We start from the raw sequence: 19,024 nt of genomic DNA, 5'->3' as shown, positions 1-19,024 counted from the left end.
CTAAATAGAATTTGGATTGGAAATTAATGGTTTTATTAATTTTTATTAAGTCAAAAACATCCTGAAATGCAGTGAAGTCATAACAGCCACCCTAGTCGTATTTCCTTCAGCTCCTGACACTCCTGGGGATAGACAGCTCATTGTCTGGGGCAGGAGCTCAGTTACCAAGGAAAAATAATTTGTTACCTAGATGCCAGTGACCACTTTAGCATAAAATTAGAGCTCTGGTTTCCTCCTTGGTCGTCTTCAGGAGAAATAAGCAGTATGCGAACAAACTAGCTGTGTGACACTAAGAAAGTGTTGCGTTTTCCTCTTCCGTGAACTAAAGGAATTGGTCAGAATCTGTGTTCTCAAACAATGTGTCAAAGAATCACTTGGGGAGCTTGTAGAATGTGTAGACTGCCAGGTCCCAGCCCAGAGGACAAGAAGGGCAGAGAATTTGCGTGTCAGACAAGCTCCTCAGATGTTTCTTGGTAGGTGCTCCCGACGAACGCCGGCCTCAGTTATCGCTGAAGTTCCTTTCAGCCTCAAAATTCTTTCAGCCTTATTTTATTTTATTTTTTGCTTTAGTTTAAACTTTTAGAATATAATATTTTCACATGATTCTGTATCCTCATTGCCTGATTTTCATCCCACCCCACAGGTAGCCACTCTTCTTAGTTTTATATATTTCTTCAAATTTATTTATTAAAATAAATACCAGTTTGGGTTATTGATTTTTCTTTTTTTCAACACGAAGGATAGTCTGTTGCACCTTGATTTTTTTCCCCCCTTAATATATTATCTTAGAGATCTGTGGTGGTTCATGGAGAGTGTCCTCATTTTTTTAAAACTATACAGTATTCCAATGTGTGATGTACCATAATTTATTAATTGATATTCTTTAGATACTCGTTTATTTTCAGTCTTTTGCTATTACCAACAATGTTGCATTGAATAACTTTGAACGTGTATCATTTCAAACATATACAAGTAGATAGTAGAAATAAACATCTTAAAATGGAATTACTGGATCAAAGTGTATTGAAATGTACAAATTCAATAGATACTGCCAAATCGTCCTCCATGGAGTTTCTATATCCATCTGCACTCCCAGGGCAAAATCTATTATATGCTTCTCTTTGCCAGATGTGTCAGTACTGGGGGGTATGGATGGACGATGCTTCATTTGGTCTTCTCTCTACCCTTATAGCCTCGCAGCCCAAGGAGCGCCCTCGATCCGCAGTCCTCCTGGCTGATGAAACCACCGCAGCCCCCATGTTTACTAACAGACGGTCCCAGCAGAGTGTCTCGCTCTCCAAAAGTGTCTCCATACAGAACATTGCTGGGTAAGTGAGCTTCAAAGATGGTGCAGTTGACTTCTGGGTGAAAAGAGCATAATAATCATATCATTTGACAAAAAGATTCTTCTTTTAGAAAAAAATGTATCAAATAATGGGATGGTGCACAACTGAGCAATACAGATGAGGAGAATGAGGATTCCATTTTGATGCCCTGTCATGACCACCATTTTGTAACAAGGATCCCCTCTAAACACCATAATCGAGCCAGGTTGTCCTACACTTTTGTACCTGATCCGCCCTGCTTTTAAATTTAGACCAAAATAAGAAATGGGAATAGGAAAAAAGATGATTTAATTCTGAGTTTTTGGTTGCAACCACTTATGTTTTCAGATGTCACACTTTTTTATTGGTCAGATGAACTTGGTTTTTGTTACTTTTTTAATCTGTTTTCCATTTTTGCCTCTTGACTCTTAAGTCAGTTTCTTGGGAGTGAATAATGGACCAGTTGTTACTATTGGGTTCCCACTTACTCATTTGCACTGAGTTTGTTTTGTGGTCCCTACGAAAGTTGCCGTGGCCCCTGCCTGTTGAGGCCTCAGCTGCCACGTGGTTACCGCAGGGCTGATTGTGATGTTGGTGGCTCCTTTGGGTGAGATGCCTGCCTTCCCATCAAGTACAGAAGTCATCTCAGATGTGGGACTCAGAACATCTCTTGTATCTCTCTTAACCTAGGCCGGAGGAAAATGCTTAACTAAACGATGCAGATCTCCTCTTGTCTGTATTTCCTAACCTCTCTCCTGGCTAATGTTTCCTCCTGCTTAAAAAAAAAAGATTTCAAGTGTTTTTATTTTGTTTTTTGTCTTTGCGTTGTCATTATCCAAAGACCTTTTCAAAGTTATGTTATCAAAATTTGTTTGCATTATGACTTTGAAAAGTTGGTCTTTAAATAAAATTCAAAGTTTTAAATGGCTCTAGCTTGCTTTTGTATCACACCACACATTGATTGGGAGCCTACTGTGCTGGCTGGTGAATTGGGGTGGAGAAATTTCAAAGCATAGTTCATTATGAGTGCTCAGTCTATAGTTACTTAGGGAAGGGGGGAAAGTGTAGTGGTTAAGACGGTGAGTTTCAAACAGAGCAGTTGCTTACACAGTGTGTGTACCGTCAGAGGGAAGAGTTCTCCTTGCTGCCTATCATTAAAAGAAAAATTCAAGGCTTAAAAAATTTAAGTTTTGGGGCTGGCCCGGTGGTCCGGTGGTGTTAAGTTAGCACATTCCACTTCTTGGTGGCCCGGGGTTTGACGGTTCGGATCCCGGGTGCAGACACGGCACTGCCTGGCAAAAGGCCATTTTGTGGTAGGCATCCCACGTATAAAATAGAGGAAGATGGGCATGGATGTAAGCTCAGGGCCAGTCTTCCTCAGCAAAAGAGGAAGATTGGCAGTAGTTAGCTCAGGGCTGATCTTTCTCGAAAAAAAAAAAAAAATTTGAGTTTGCATTGATGTTAAATGTCTCCAGCCTCCATTCCTAGTTGCTGTTGCATGTTGCTGGGTGCCCGACATGAGTAATTTGTCTTGAGTCATTGTGGCACTTACAACCAGCTGCCACTGTGGAGTTTTGCAGGTACTCACTTAAGAACGCAAACCATGACTTATCAGAATGTATTTGACAGGATGTGCTCCTTTTTGTCCCCAGAGTTGGCCATGATGAGAACATATCAAACACCTGGAAATTCTTGTCTCATTCAACAGACTCACTAAATAAAATCAGCAAGGTCAATGAGTCAACAGAATCACTTACTGATGAGGGTAAGAGGAACTTACAGCCGATATTTTAAGCATCTGTAGAGACTGTGCCATTATCTAGAATACACACGTTAATGGAATAATATGCCTGCCTCTTCTTATTCCTGTGAAGATTCTCTAAATTGTCTGCAAAGCCTCAAATGCTTTATAATTAATTGGTAATCAGACTTATCCAGTTGTTAGCTGGTTGTCCTTTGAAGGGTATTACTGATTCTAATGTGGTCATACTTGAGTACAAACTGCTTTTCTTCCCCTCGACTTTTGTACACAGTCTGTTCCAGCTCTCTTGGCACAGTTATAAGCCTGCTCTCTTAAACAAGTAAAGTTCCCAGGTCCCTTCCAGTTCCTACCTCACGTAGGAATCATGTCTTAATCATGTTTGATTTATGTGATGTTTGTCACTCTTAACCAAGGTCCTGAATGTAGAGTGTGTCACTCCCAAACAAGAAATGATTCTTTTCCAGTCCTGGAATATGCATTCTATGAATATTCCAGTATTATGTAATGCAGAGTGTCTGTGCCTTACAAAAGTATCACCCCAAGGCAAGTCCAGCGTAGGCTCTGGAGAGGTCACAGACCCAGATTCTGATACTGATGTTTCGATATTTTGAGGAGTAGGTACAGACATGAATGAAGGCCAGTTAATGGGAGACTTTGAGATTGAATCCAAACAGCTGGAAGCAGAGTCCTGGAGCCGAATAGTGGACAGCAAGTTCCTGAAACAGCAGAAGAAGGATGTGGTCAAACGGCAAGAAGTGATTTATGGTGAGACTCTTCCGTTGCTCTGCTAGTACTCGGTTTGCATTGTCCAGCATTTTAATCAGGTGATTGATTGGGCTATGGGAAGTCAATTTTCAAATATGTAGCATCTCGAAGAATTTCATTAAAAACTTTGAGGTGTAGAGACATAATTTTATTTCTGTCCTTTTCTCTCTCTTTAAAAGTATGAACATCTTATGTTAAATGAGTGCTTATTTATGCAATAGTCCTAGAAAGAGATCCTGTGACAGTACTGTTTAATTCCTCGGCTCCACTGGAAACTAGACCAAATGCAAGTCCTTTCTAGGAAATAGGAACACAGTGAATTGTGAAAGGTTTTGAATCCAATGAAGACCACTTTGGAAACCACCATTTCAGAGTGATGGAATCCAGTATGCCTGTTACAAAATAGTAGTAGTCATGTGAAAAATAGAGGAATAAAGTGAAAACACTGTAGGGAAAAGATAGCTGTTGACCCAGTTTTAAATTTAAATTGGGCTCCAAATAGCCTGAGGACTAACTTGGGCTCTCAGCAGCGGCAGGTGGTCTTTGAGGGGGATCCTTGTACAAGAGCATTCTGACCGTTAAGCTTTGTCCCTCCTTCAGAGTTGATGCAGACAGAGTTACATCACGTCCGCACGCTCAAGATCATGAGCGATGTGTACAGCCGGGGGATGATGACGGACCTGCTCTTTGAGCAGCAGATGGTGGAAAAGCTGTTCCCCTGTTTGGATGAGCTGATCAGCATCCATAGCCAGTTCTTTCAGAGGATCCTGGAGCGGAAGAAGGAGTCGCTGGTGGATAAAAGCGAAAAGAACTTTCTCATCAAGCGGATGGGGGATGTGCTTGTAAATCAGGTGAGCAGTGGGCAGGCGCTCAGCTGCTTCTCATACACAGTGGAGACAGAAGTGAAGCTGTGGGGCGCGGCCGCCGTGCACCCACACCTCCACTCTGCTGTTTATTTTCCATGTGAGCTTAGGCAGGTTATTTACACTCGCCGAGCCTCAACCCTTTTCTGTAAATGAGCACAGTAGATTCTCTCTCCTAATGTTATTCTTAAAAGTTAAAAGGAATATATATATATATAAAGTACCCGGGTTATATGGTAGATACTCAATCGAAGTCAGTTTTCCTTCTTCAGAAACAGTATAGTTTAAGAAATCAAAAAACATTTGTTGGAAGTCTCTACTTCCCCCTGTGCCTCAAATCACAAGGAACTCATTTATCTAAAAACCACCCGAGCATAGAAAATTGAGTGAGAAACTATCTGTAAAATATTTCATAAAATCTATCTTGTTGCTGATATTTTCATCAAGGATTTGCTATGGTTTCAATCCTACTCCAGAAACAATTTAGCTAAAAATTACTTTGATACTTTCAGATGTGTTTGTCATAGACCTTTTTTTCTTTTTTCTTTAAGATTGGCACCTGAGCTAACAACTGTCGCCAATCTTTTTTTTTTTTTTTGCTGCTTTTTCTCCCCAAAGACCCCCAGTACATAGTTGCATAGTTTAGTTGTGGGTCCTTCTGGTTGTGCTATGTGGGACGCCACTTCAGCATGGCCTGACAAGCAGTGCTATGTCTGTGCCCAGGATCTGAACCAGTGAAACCCTGGGCCACCGAAGGAGGGCGTGAGAACTTAACCACCGGGCCCCGGGGCGAGCCCCCATAGACTGTTTTTAATGTTTCTTTTTAAAATACTGTTTTTGAAAAAAACGTTGCTAGAACTTTCACAGGCAGGGGGTCATAACGTCGCATCTGACCGGCTCTTTTCCCTGGCAAATCTCTGCCTCAGTATAGAAGCAGAGGCTTCATTGCTGGAACATTTGCCTAAGAATTTAGAAATTTTGTCCTTTCCTTGTATTCCGGAGCCCGTGTGCCTCACCTCAGTAATTCATTAGTCCATTCATTCATTCATCTTTCAAGTATTTCCTGGACATCTACTACATATCAGGTGGAACCACAAAGGTGAAGATGGCTTAGCCCCCTGCCTCACGGAACTCATGTTCTAGGAATAAAAATAGGTGTGTTAAGAAGTAAATGCCAATGCTTTAACACAGGTGTCTGCAACAGATGGGCAGGGCCTCCACGTGGGCTTGGTCAGCTCCACAAGTGAGGCCCACCCTCCCCAGACCTCCCCTCCCCTGGCGTCTCCCACGTCTCTTTCTTGCCCCTCCTCTCTGCCCTCAGACCTGTGCAGGCTCCTCCTCTAACCTTGACTGGTAGTGTTTGTAGCTCCTTTTGTCTCTGCACGTCCTCTAGTAAGATCTTAGATGGCAGGATTCGTGGCTTAGCCCCTTGGGGTCCGTTTGCTGCTTCTGTGTGCCAGTGCTGGAATCACCCTTGTCGGGCACTGGCTCCATGGCAAGAGCAGGTCACTTAAAACATCTCTGCCTCGGCTTCTCTTTTGGTAAAGGGGAAAAGGAAAAGCTACTCTGAACCTTTTTTCAAGCTTTTTGGTAAGGATTGACTTGTGTTGCCTCCAGAGATCTTTAGTACAGTGGAAATGGATGCTTAGCAGGTATCCTATGAACCACATATGGAAACTCAGCGGTTTACCCCGGAGGGAGCAGATCTGCAGGGGCACCACTGAGATTGCACACACTGGGGCATGATTTAAGGGCCGTGCAGAATTGTTAGAACTGCTGGCCTGGGGTGAGTAAGGTAAACAGCTTTATTGAAATATAATTTGTATGCCATATAATCCACCCATTTAAAGAATACAGTTCAGCGGTTTTTAACATATTCATGGAGTTGTGCAACCATCACCAGTCAATTTTAGAACATTTTTATCGTGCCCCCTCCCCGGCAACAGCCCCAGCCCCAGGTAACCACTTATCTACTTTCTGTCTCTGTGGATTTGCTTATTCTGGACATTGTATATAAATGGAGTAAAACAATATGTAGTCCTTTTTGATTGATTCTTTTCACTTAGAATAATGCTTTTAAGGTCTGTCAATATTTCAGCACGTATCAATAGTTGATTCCATTTTATGACTGAATAATATTGCATATACACACACCGCATTTCATTGGTCCCTTTATCCTTTGATGGACATTTGGGTTGTTTCCGCTTTGGGGCTTTTATGAGTAATGCTGCCATGAACGTTCGTATGCAAGTTTTTGTGTGGACATAGGATTTTATGTGTAGGACTGGCGTTGCTGGGTCGTCCAGTAACCCTGTGTTAATTTTTTGAAGACCTGCTCGACTGTTCTCCAAAGCTGCTGCACCGTCTGACCTTCCTGGGGTTCATGAGGAAGCACTCTCGGGTTTTACTAAAGGACTAGAAACCTTGGACAAAATGATAATAACAAGTTTAGCACCCTGATCTTTGCATCGCCTCTGTTCTCTCTGCTCTGCAGTTTTCGGGTGAGAACGCAGAACGCTTAAAGAAAACGTACGGCAAGTTCTGTGGGCATCACAACCAGTCTGTAAACTACTTCAAGGACCTCTATACCAAGGATAAGCGTTTCCAGGCCTTTGTAAAGGTATTGACGTGAAACATGGAAGCCCCCATCATTGTCCAGAGCTTTGTGTCCCTCTCTGTCTTAGGTAGAACCTTTTTCCTCAGGTATTCCTGACAGTCCTTTTACTCCCTTGCAGAAGAAGATGAGCAGTTCAGTTGTAAGAAGGCTTGGAATCCCAGAGTGCATATTGCTTGTAACCCAGCGGATCACCAAATACCCAGTTTTATTCCAAAGAATATTGCAGTGTACCAAAGGTGAGTGTCCCTTTTCACTCGGTCTTATGTGCCAACGGCCTGTTTCCTGTGTGTCCAACAGCACTAGAGACCTCATAGAAGACTGCTTTCAGGCCTGGCAGGTCTGGAAGAGATCCTGTGTTGTATCCCAAAAAAAGTTTTCTTGAGTGAAAACTTGAAATGTTACGTCGGTAGACATAGGGTGGATGGTAGCAGGAAGGGAAGGAGCCACTTACTGTCTCGTCAAGAGCGCAGTGACCTGCACAGCTGCTCCCGTATCCGTAGACGGGGCATAATTCCCAGCAGTGCTTCCGTAAGGGCGAGAACTGCTGCTGTTTCTATTTACTCAGTACCTACTAGTTTCTCTCTCAGCTAATCCTGCTCCTAGGCAAGTTACCTTAAAGATTAGGTAAAACAAAGACGTAAATTAAAAACTTGTTGCTCTTCTCCCTCCCTGAAAGTGTTTGGTTCCTTATACTTTAGAATAGCGTATAATTAATTACATGTTATCTCTGTCATTGAAAACATCGAACTTTATTTAGAATTAAGCCTATGACAAAGAGAGGGATGGATGCATGACCTTTGACACACTGGCTTTGTTCTGAGCGCATGCCCACAAAGGGAAATGATGACACGAAGCAAGACGGTAGGATTCCCCCTTCTACCCTTGTCTGGAAGGACCCATTAAAAACAGAATTATTCTTCCCTCCTAAGACAATGAAGTGGAGCAGGAAGATCTAGCTCAGTCCTTGAGCCTGGTGAAGGATGTGATTGGAGCTGTAGACAGCAAAGTGGCAAGTTATGAGAAGAAAGTACGTCTCAATGAGATTTATACGAAGACGGACAGCAAGTCGATCATGAGGATGAAGAGCGGTCAGATGTTTGCCAAGGAGGATTTGAAGCGGAAGAAGCTCGTGCGGGATGGGGGTGTGTTTCTGAAGAGCGCCACAGGAAGGTTGAAAGGTGAGGCTCCCTTTTGTTCTAAGTGTGTGCCAGAGAAGAGCAGCAAATCCAGATGTTCTTGTTAGAAATTCACCATCAGAGTCTTCCTAGGGAGCCCATACGCAAATATCACACAGGAGCAACAGTCATGTAATCGTTCTTAATCTTGTATCAAAAAGGACCGGTCTGAGAGAGCTTACAAAATCATACAAAATACAGTAAGATGACACGGAAATGATGCAGGCAGGGAGAATGGAAGAAAAGATTTTTAAAAACAAAGCAAAAGACGAGACTAATACAGAAACACAAGCTGTTAAGGAGAGCGTATTCTCCCTACGAGAGATGGGCAACACGTTTGGGCTTGGGGTCTAGGGCAAAACAGTCGGAAGGAGGGAAACCCCATCAGATAGGCAGTTCACAGAGTCTGTAAGATTGAAAATACATCCCTGTTCTGAAGAGATGCTAGAGGAATTTCAGCTCCGGAGACCTCAGAGAAATGTACATTTAACTCACATCAACTAGCTGTGTTGTTTAGCTTTATGATATTCATATCTTTCATCTTTCTCTAAGCAAAAGAGATCGTAAAAGATACTCATTTTCCCTTTGGTCTTAAGTTTTACCTTTCAAGCGATCAGCTGCATCAAGTTAGGAAAGTTATAAAGTTTGTTAATTCATCTGTAGATCTGATCTTTTTTTTCTTTTCTTAATAATTGTTCTCATCAAACCTGTACTCTCTGGGCCTATATGGTAGCTCCGACTTCCGCAGTAGCCTTGAGCACACGCCCTGCTCCCTGGCCTCGGTGAGCTGAGAACACGAAGCAGGCTAGCCCAGTGCTGTCCGCCCCACTGGCATAAAAGTAAGGTGGCTGAGCTTGCTGCTGCTCTCTTCTCTGAGGCGTAAGGACCACCGTAGGTGACCTGTGTCAGAGGGTACCCGGGAGTCCTGGGCTGGCGTCCCACCGTGCTTAGACCAGACAGTAAAGAAGTCCCAGGCAAGCAGATGGCTTCAAAGGGGACTGAGGCAGGGTACCCTACTGAGAAGTCGGGATCCGAACCAAGAGACTGTAACGAGGCCGTTGCTCTGCGGTGTGGTGGTGCCAGAATAGAGGTGTGGACTCAGGACAGGGGAAGGGGCAGGAGTGGCCCTCAGTTAAGTCTCGGAGGGTGGAGAGGAGGGTGTCGGCAGAAGGGGAGGAGTAAACGTGGAGCATGGAGGTAGAAGGGTCTGGCTCATCCGGAAGTCGGGCAGAGAGTGAGTGCCAGGGAGGGCTGGGGAATACGCCTGGAGACGTGGCCGTGGGCCAGGTTGTACAGGGCGCATGCTCCAAGACAGTTGATCCTGTTGATGGGGATGGACCAAGAAGGGCTTCGAAATGGAGGATTTGAAGCAGGAAAAAGATAAATCAGATGGTTCTTCGTACCTGACTGGGTGGTTTCGAGTGCAGCACGAGTGAGGGGAGACTGACAGAGAAGCAGGAGCAGCGCTGTTGCAATGACTGGGAAAGAGCCCGTCGGGCTCAGTTCTGGTAGAGGGTGTGAAAGGAACGACAGGATGACTTCAGAGAAAAGAAACATCCCACCCTGCCGCCGGCCAGGTGTGGGTCTCGGTGCTCCATGATGAACTTGAACTAGGTGGGCCCCGAGCCTCCCTCCACCCAGCCCCAGTGCTCTGTGCTGCTCCAAGACCCCAGTGGCAGACTCGCCACACTGCCGCGCCGAGACTGTCTTGAAGGCAGGCGGCCGTTCAGGAGCCCCGCCCTGTCCTGTAAGGACCTGGCTTCCTAGAGCTGCTGCTGCTGGAGCTCGCACTTGATTCTGTCCTTTACACAACTGATTATTTATTCATTCCCCAATAAAAACTAACAGATTCCAGCTGTGGGAATAAAGTGGCGGTCAATCCAATGGCAGGGCGATGGGTTTTCTGGCCTCAAGTGCCTCCAGTGGAGACAGCAGCTGGCATTGAGTCATTTCCACCCCAGGAGCTCGGGCCAAGAACAGCCAGTGCTGTGCCGGGCACCCAGTGAGGGGACACGACTGTTTTTTTCTGATCCACTGACACTGAGCATGCAAACTTCAGGATCCAATGAAGTGGAAATTTGTGTTTTAGAACTTTTTTTTTTTGGCAGACACCTGAATTATTTAAAAATAAACTTAAAAAAACCTGTGAAAACTAATGGTAGTGCATGGAAAAATTACTGTGGTCTGGGCTGGAAAACGAGACCTCCCTCGGAATCAGACGTCCTTGCCTCTTTTCTTCCTAGCTTTACAATGACTTACACAGACAGGGGATTCCTATTGTGGCAGAAGTGGTAGAAAAGGCCAGAAGGGGCTGGCCCACCTGGGAGGGGGCTGCATAAGATAGTTCCATTCTCTGACGAGAAGTTGCAGGCTCCCCTTTCCAGAGTCAAGAAGGTACAAAGGGCCCTGCCTGTTAGATCTCGATAGATGGCTCATCTCCAGAGACAGCACGCTCTGTCCTTGAAGGAGTAACAGAAAATGTCACTTAGTGCTCCTAAATTAGAGTAAGTGTCTGTGGCGTTCTTTTGATTCCTAGATCCCACTAGAGATGTTCTTTTGGGTTTTGTTTTGTTTTTGTTGAGAAGAAGAGAAGGCTGTCTCCGGGGGTACAGAGAGATTGAGATTGAGGTTGACTGGGCTGGGGGAGCTGAGAGAAGAGCCATTGTATTCACGTGGACCCGTGAAATCACAGGGCTGGGTCTAGCCTTTCTCGTTCTCTGGGGAGGGTGGAAGAAATCTACCTTTCATTAGACTCAGATATTTTTATACATCACCTTTTGGCAGCTTTCCTGTCTGCCAACCCACGCCTTTCCCATTACTGTAATCAGAAGTTGAGAAATATTACAACCTGAGAATTTGTGGAATAGTTGCTATTTGGCATCTGTCAAAGTCCTGTTTTCCAACTTGATTCTTAAAGTATTTTATTCTTAAAATCTTGCCTTACGGCATATATCTTTCTAGAACTGAGTACTTAAACTTTTCCCAGACAAGGCTTTGGGGATAAATCCCATTTTAAAATGCCTCTACAAATCTACTGACCAGATCAGGATCCTGCAGAAATGTAAAGCTGTCGCCTTGGAGGAGGGCGGTCTCTGTCTGATTTGCCCTGTGGGGGTGTGTTGCTGATGCTGAATTACCCTCCAATAAGAGCACTCAGGGAGGGCTCAGCTGTCAAGTGCTGATTGTTTTCTCTTCCCTTCCCCCTTACAGAGGTGCAGGCAGTGCTGCTTACTGACATTTTAGTTTTCCTTCAAGAAAAAGACCAGAAATACATCTTTGCGTCATTGGTAAGCTGAATTGCTAGTCTCTTCTGTTTGTGATTAATAGTATTCAAAACAGCCAGGGTACAGACTGAGTGTAAACACTGTATTATTGCTCTCTCACCCCCTCAAAATTAATTGACTCAGGGCAAATTCCTCTGAGTAATTTCTTACATACCCTCGCTCCAAATTATTTTTCTGTTCCCTCACAGTCCTTTTGAGAGTCTTGAACATTTGATCTAAAGTATCTTGCTTGGCTCTCTCTCCATTATGCCCCGTAAATTGTACTAATTTATTAGATTGCCATCCAGATTCTATGAAGAACCTAGAAGGATTCGTCATGTAGAAAACATGACGTTCATAGCTATAAATTAGCATTTCCTTTTTGGAAATCTTTTTCTGTTTGATAAAATGAGATATTTCTCATTATCTTAAATCTGTCATTGTTCGTTAAACCATACTTTTAAAAGGCATCTAGGGGCTGCCCCGTGGCCGAGTGGTTAAGTTCCCGCACTCCACTTTGGCAGCCCAGGGTTTCGCCAGTTTGGATCCTGGCATTGACAGGGCACCACTCGTCAGGCCATGCTGAGGTGAAGTCCCACATAGCATAACTAGACGGACCTACAGCTAGAATATACAACTATGTACTGGGGGCGGGGGGGGGGGGGGGGTGTTAGGGAGAAGAAGAAGAAAAAAAGGCATCTAGTCTTATCTTAGATCGCAGTTGTCCTTAAGAGTTAGAATGTTGTGTACATTTCTTATATCTGTCCTCTCCCCTTTTTCCAGGACCAGAAGTCAACAGTGATCTCTTTAAAGAAGCTAATTGTCAGAGAAGTAGCACATGAGGAGAAAGGTTTGTTCCTGATCAGTATGGGGATGAAAGATCCAGAGATGGTGGAAGTCCATGCCAGCTCCAAAGAGGAGCGGAACAGCTGGATTCACATCATCCAGGACACAATCAACACCCTGTGAGTTCAACCCCGCCCTCCAGCCTCCAGAGGCCTGGGATTCCATGACAGACTGGGCAGTGACCAGAGTAATTGACATCTGAGGAATTTCTTGTTTTGTTTTGGTTGTATTAGCAACAGAGATGAAGATGAAGGAATTCCCAGTGAGAACGAGGAAGAAAAGAAATTGTTGGACACCAAAGCCCGGGAGTTAAAAGGTAAAGCTGTTGGATGTGGTCTGAGGCCCCTCTCGTTGGTGGCGTGTCCGCAGTCACAGAACACAGCTAGTGGTTCCCAGAGTTGCTGCTGCTCCCAGGCCGGAGCTGTCCTGGCAGGCTCCCGAGAACACGGAGGTGAATAGCTTCTAACACAAGGGAAACCAGACCTGAGCCAACACGGGCGCAGGTGAAAAACAGCTGTAAGCGTGTGTCCATTACTGGGTCAAGGCAATGTTGATTCTCTTGTCTCAGTCAGTGTTCTGGGACCCTGGTGACGTTCTTTGAACTCTGTCACTGAAGAATTTGCCAAAATTCATGGTCCATCTAAGGTTAAAACAAGGAGAGAAAGGTACTTGCGGAAAAGCGTTTTCCAGTGAATCTGTTTTTCTTAGTCACCCTGCCTCTGCTGCACGTTCACAAATGAGTTATGAGGTGGTGTGGGGAGAAGTGTGCTTGTTGATGACGCTTGGCCATGATTTATTGAGTCCCTACTGTTGCGTGTGGTCTTGTCGACATCCCTGCAGGACACGTACACAAGTGCCCACTGTGCAGGAGAGAGTGCTGAGGCCCACACGGCAGCAGCCCAGGGTCACATGCACAGCCCGCAGCAGAGTCAGCGCTGCTCCCCATCCATGGAAAGGCAGAGGCTGTGCTCTTCTCTCTTTGCTGGTGCTTACTGAATGTTCTGGGCAAAGACTGTGCCTTGGGTCAAAATAAGGCCCAGAGTCCAATAAATGTAAGCACCCAAGGAGTTTAGTTGGCCCTTCAAGCTAGACAGAGTGGCAACATTCTATTTCAGTGAGGAAAAAGCAAAGATGGACAGATGTCAACAGGGACCAGAGTTAGGTCAGATTGATCGGCCCGTGGTCAGGACGGCAGGGGTGAAAACGTCCTTCTTTTAACCTGTAGGAAGCGCTGGCCAGGCGTGTGGCTGGGCACTCAAGATGCAGAGATTCCTCCAGCGGAGTCCCTGCCGTTGGGAAGCTCACACTCTAGCACGGGAGACACACCTACATGACGGGCCACCGGGTAGCTGACCAGACCGTAGGCACGTTTGGAGCGTGGGGAACTTCCAGCCCCACCTGTGGCGAGTCTCACAGAAGCTGACACATGGGCCACATCTGAAAAAAGTTACTTCACCAGATAAGAAGAGTAGTTTATGGAAGGTGGAAACGGACTTGAGGCGTCTGCCAAGGAATGGCAGGTGTCGTCTGTCTGGGGGGTCAGGATTAGGAGATGGGAGACTAAGCTGGGACGACACCAGGTCTTAAAAAGTAACAGGGAATGATGTAATTCTTTTAGCAGAATTTAAACTTAAACTTTTAAAATCAGTATTGAAGCCAATTGGAAGAATTGCTTGAGAAGTGGGGAAGCCACTGGGAGCGGAAAGACCACCTGGGAGACTGTAGGATAGGGTTCTGGGCTGGAGAGGGGATGGTTGTGAGGAAGAAATGCGGAAGCCATGTGGGTGGTGGGGCAAGTGAGGAGAGGGCTCTCTCCCAGGTCTCCAGGTGGGTGCACTGGAGGACGAAGATGATGTTGATGGAGGAAGAGAGCATAAGCTGAAGGGAAGAGGTGGCTTGGCAAGAATGGAGAAAAGAGGTTTCCAACATGCTTGAGAGCAGGACATCTAAGTGGAGGTAGCGTCTTGACAGTGGGACTCAGTGGTCTGGCCCCCCAAAAAGTAAGTAGGATTTGGGATGCTTTTTGTGAGTTGTCAGCACATAGGAAGGAATTGAAGCCGTGGGAGTGAACGAGCTCCCCAGGAGGAAAGTGTGCAGATATGGAAGGCAGCCAAGGATGGAGCCGAGGGGGGAACCCACATATTCCATTGCAGATGGCAGGTCTGTAAAGTGCCTTGAGAAAGAATGGTAGGAAGAGAACCAATGATGTCCTCAAAGCGAGAGAAGAAGCACTTTAAAAAGGGGGGAGGAATCATCCACGCTGGAAAGGATGGAATAAGACCTCACAGGATTCAGTAATGAAGGGTCACTGTGGAAAGAGCAGATGCAGAGCGACGGGCAAAGGCCAGGAAGAGGGGACGAGAAACAGACAGGATGCAGAGGAGTGGAGACAAAGAGCAGCTTGTTACGTCAGAAAGTCCCATGTTTGCCTAGAAAGATCCAGATAGTTTTCCAGGTAGAAATGACAGAGCAAAAACTTGATGCTGCCTTCATGATGGAAAAGAAAGGCGGGGAACAAAAACGCTTTGTTCTGTGTTGTCCCACGAGCTACCACAAGGTGGCGATGGTGTCCTATTCATCTCAGCGTACTACCGCCAGTCAAATCCCCTGACCCTTTCTCCGTGCACCTTGCAGAGCAACTTCAGCAGAGGGACCAGCAGATCCTGCTCCTGCTGGAGGAGAAGGAGATGATTTTCCGGGACATGACTGAGTGCAGCACTCCCTTGCCAGACGATTGCTCCCCAACTCACAGCTCTAGAACCCTCTTCCGCTCCAACACAGAAGAGGCTCTCAAAGGAGGCCCCTTAATGAAAAGCGCCATAAATGAGGGTAATTCAAATTGCATCCTCTTCTCCTCTTCCCAGAGTGGTTTACACGCCGATGTTATCTACCAGGTTTTACTCTTTTATTGTAAAATAAAGCACAAATACAGATAACAACCCAAAACAAATATTTCACTTCAATAAATTATCAAGTGGGCATCCTTGTAAGCACTAGCCAGGTCAAGAAATAAAATGTGACCAGACACCCCCAAAGCCCCTCCGCATGTCCTGTCCCGTCAGAGCTCCCTCCCTCCGTCCCTCCCACCCACAGGAGCAGGTACTGTGACTTGCACAGTCGTCGCTTATGTTGATGGTTTTATGGCCAAGTGCCTATTCGCAGACAGTGTGGTTTAATCTTGCTCGTGTTTTTTGATATGCCGTTTAAGATTCTTAATTTACAGTCCCCTGCACATCCCTTTCTTTTCTATACAGTTTAGCTTTGAAGAATCTGAGCTTTTTGACCTGTGGAGTTTCTCATAGTTCGGATTCCATTCGTGCAGTGGTTCTGTTCTTCTGTCCTCTGGTTCCTTCAGATGCACAGCTGGATTCAGAGGCTTAATTACTCAGACTTGACCTTTGGCAAGCTCGTAGTGCTGTTCTTGTAATGTTGTGCTCTTTCCTCAGGAGGCACAAAATAGCTAGTTGTCTCCTTTTGGTAACATAGGAAAAGCTGAATAAAAGGATAAATGCTTGATTTTTTCCCCCCTTTATTTACTAGGTTTCAAGATAGTTATTTTATGGCCATCCTTTGAAGGTGACCAGTACTTTTAAAATATTATCACAGACTCATGAATTCAAACATAGTGTTGCATGGGTTTCAAATCTTTGCAATTCTTATCCTTATTAAAAGTTCAAAATGTCGTGTATTTGCCAGTGAGTGCCTCTCTGTTAGGCTTCTGAGTCCTTTTGACATGACCCTCATGTTCTTTGAGAGCTGCTTGGGTATATTGAGATGTTCCAGGGTCATCTTGTTTTCTGCCTGGATCTGGAATCAGCTGTTCCTCTAAGAAGCTCTGGTTTCTTTTACTGGGAAATGATATTTCAGTACCACAGTCTGGGCACTAACGGTGGGCTCCTGGGGTTTTCACTGTTACTAGGTTGAGCCTTTTCAGTGGACAGCCTGGGGGGAATGTGTGTGTGTGTGTGTGTGTGTGTGTGTGTGTGTGTGTGTGTGTGTGTGTGTAGCATGGATTCAGGTTGTGGACTATGGGGCTTTTACTTAACCTCTTCTGTGTTACATCTGCGTCTCCTTTCTTCCACATTGTAGATCCTCAGTCCAAAGGATACATCATAGAAGTAGAAAATCCTGTATTTACTCACTGCCTTTGTCCTATCTGAACACACATGACAGTGTCAGAATAATAATACTAATATGACTATCACCGTGATTCTTTTTTTTGTGTGTTTTTTTGGTGAGGAATATTGTCCCTGAGCTAACATCTGTGCCAAGCTTCCTCTGTTTTGCATGTGGGACGCCACCATAGCATGGCTTGATGAGCAGTGTGTAGGTCTGCGCCCAGGAACCAAACCTGCAAACCCTGGGCTGCCGAAGCGAAGCGTGCAACATTAACCACTATGCCACTGGCCTGGCCCCACCTTGATTTTTATATACTGTCTCCATTCTCCCTTTTTCTGTTTTTCAAACAGTTGTACTTTGTCCACTGTCAGCTTATAGCTGTCCCTCACACACAGTACCCTCTCATCTTTAGCCCTGACCTATAGTCTCCATTCTCCTGGAACCACAGCCAGGTCTTAGGTCAGTGTGGCTAGTCATTTTGGATGTCTGAAGCGTATTCTTTAGAAGTCTCAGGAAAGCCTCGTGAGGATCAGATACCCTGAGTCCTTGCCTGTTGGTAATAGTTTGTGCCCTTTATACTTGGAAGTCTGTTCTGCTGGATGTAAAATCCTTAGTTCATATTTTCTTTCCTTGGGGATCTTAATTATTCTCAAATATGTTATTCGTTTTTTCCTGGCGTAAAGCATTGCTGTCAGAGTCTGCTCTTAATTAGATTTCCCCCATATAAGTCATGTGCTCTTTGCCTGGATGCCCAAAGGATTTTTTCCTCAATCCAAGTAGTTTTACTAGAATATGCTTTCGCGCTGGTCATTCTGGGTTGATGTTTTCAGGATTGCAGTGTTCTGTTTTGGGGTGTGGTTTCCGATTTTTCAGATTTCAGAGAAGTATTCTGAATGACCGTTTTTAGCATTCTCCTGTTCCCTGCTTTGTCTTCTTCAGGAACTCCCATCATCCGTTGGTGGATCGTCTTGGCCTGTCTTCAGTACTTGCTGCCTTCTCAGTACTTTCATGCCTCCATCTTAGTGATGTTTAAATATTCTTCTTTCACCTTCTGTTTTCTTAAGTCATTTCTGTTGGGTTTATTTGCTCCTGTATTCTAGTTACTTTTCATCTCTAAAATGACTCTTCTTTTGTTCACACTTGAGTTTTGCTGCCTCGTTTCTGTGTTTCTCATTCTGACCTGGGTTCTTTCCTGGCTTGTGTCATTTTCTTAATGTTATCAGGTCCTTTGTTTTATGGACATGCCCCTTGTCCTTTCTCTCACTTCCTCTTGTCTTAACTTTGTATGGGATTTGACTTGGATGTTTTCTGTTGCCCATTTTTATGTGAAATAAGTTTCTTAAATGTTTAGGTACGGATGGCTTTTCTCATGTCACGGGACTCTTGTGTTGTTTTCATGTAGTGTTTTTAAAAAATACGCTGGCTTGTCTAGTGAGAGTCCCTGCACGTCTCGTCCCTCCTTCCCTCTGAACCTCCCTCTGCCTCCGTCTCTGTTGCGCCTGCCCTGCTCAGTTTTATCCCCCTTCCAGCACTGTCTGCTCCCTGTGGGACTCTGCTCTGGAGAAGGCCGGGGGCTGGCCGGATTTGAGAATTCAGATAGAGACTGCTGCAGCCCCTGGAACCACTCAGTATGGGAGGGGCGGAGGCCCCGCCCATTTTAGTTGCTGTTCTCACACTGGCCCACCTTACTCTCCAGGGAGTTCCTTTTGGCTATTTTGGATGTGACTGCAGAAGCCATGCTTCTTCTGGTAAATTACTCGGCCTTCCCTGTGCTCTTTCAGACTTCCTAGGCCTCATGTAAATAAGGCTGAAGTTCTTTAATCTCTGAATTTCCTGTAGAATCCAACCAAAACTCATATCCTCAGCTGAAGTCTTTCTCTGAGCAAAGGAAGTCACCTAGTCACCCTCTGAAATTTTCGGATCATGCTCCCTGTACATATAGTGACGTTTTATATATATACGTAGACGTCTAGTGAGCACATACAGTGAGTGTATACAGTGAGGTTTTCTTTATCTCCCTGAAAGATGAGATGTCAGTTTTGTGTGTTTCCTTTTTTCCAGTGGAGATCCTTCAGGGCTTGGTGAGTGGCAGCCTGGGAGGCGCACTTGGGCAGGCTGTCAGCAGCCCCGTTGAGCAAGAAGGCACCGTCGGCCCTGTTTCCCTGCCCCGGAGAGCAGAGACCTTTGGAGGATTTGACAGCCATCAGATGAACGCTTCAAAAGGTGAGTGTGTTGGACTCGTGCTTTTCTAGGCAGCCCTTGGCTGTCAGACACAACGGAAATGATCTA

At 45.2% G+C, this 19,024-nt stretch overlaps 1 protein-coding gene across 23 annotated transcripts in view; it reads left to right on the top strand.

Moving 5' to 3' along the window:
- Window positions 1-19,024, top strand: part of AKAP13 (A-kinase anchoring protein 13) — a 322,766-nt gene that overhangs the window by 291,352 nt on the left and 12,390 nt on the right. For 18 of the 23 annotated variants that reach the window (XM_070267036.1, XM_023650639.2, XM_070267059.1 and 15 more), the window contains 12 exons: window positions 1,193-1,328; window positions 2,978-3,090; window positions 3,700-3,852; window positions 4,453-4,703; window positions 7,210-7,335; window positions 7,451-7,568; window positions 8,262-8,510; window positions 11,718-11,794; window positions 12,554-12,735; window positions 12,850-12,932; window positions 15,251-15,445; window positions 18,797-18,958. In XM_070267036.1, the coding sequence (XP_070123137.1) occupies window positions 1,193-1,328; window positions 2,978-3,090; window positions 3,700-3,852; window positions 4,453-4,703; window positions 7,210-7,335; window positions 7,451-7,568; window positions 8,262-8,510; window positions 11,718-11,794; window positions 12,554-12,735; window positions 12,850-12,932; window positions 15,251-15,445; window positions 18,797-18,958 (1,845 nt within the window). The remainder of the gene's footprint in view (window positions 1-1,192; window positions 1,329-2,977; window positions 3,091-3,699; window positions 3,853-4,452; window positions 4,704-7,209; window positions 7,336-7,450; window positions 7,569-8,261; window positions 8,511-11,717; window positions 11,795-12,553; window positions 12,736-12,849; window positions 12,933-15,250; window positions 15,446-18,796; window positions 18,959-19,024) is intronic. The other 5 variants (XM_070267042.1, XM_070267054.1, XM_070267063.1 and 2 more) reach the window with 2 other exon arrangements.

The sequence above is a fragment of the Equus caballus genome, chromosome 1, assembly GCF_041296265.1.
Source record: "Equus caballus isolate H_3958 breed thoroughbred chromosome 1, TB-T2T, whole genome shotgun sequence".
Classification (NCBI taxonomy): Eukaryota; Metazoa; Chordata; class Mammalia; order Perissodactyla; family Equidae; genus Equus; species Equus caballus.
This window is presented reverse-complemented; position numbering and strand designations above follow the sequence as displayed.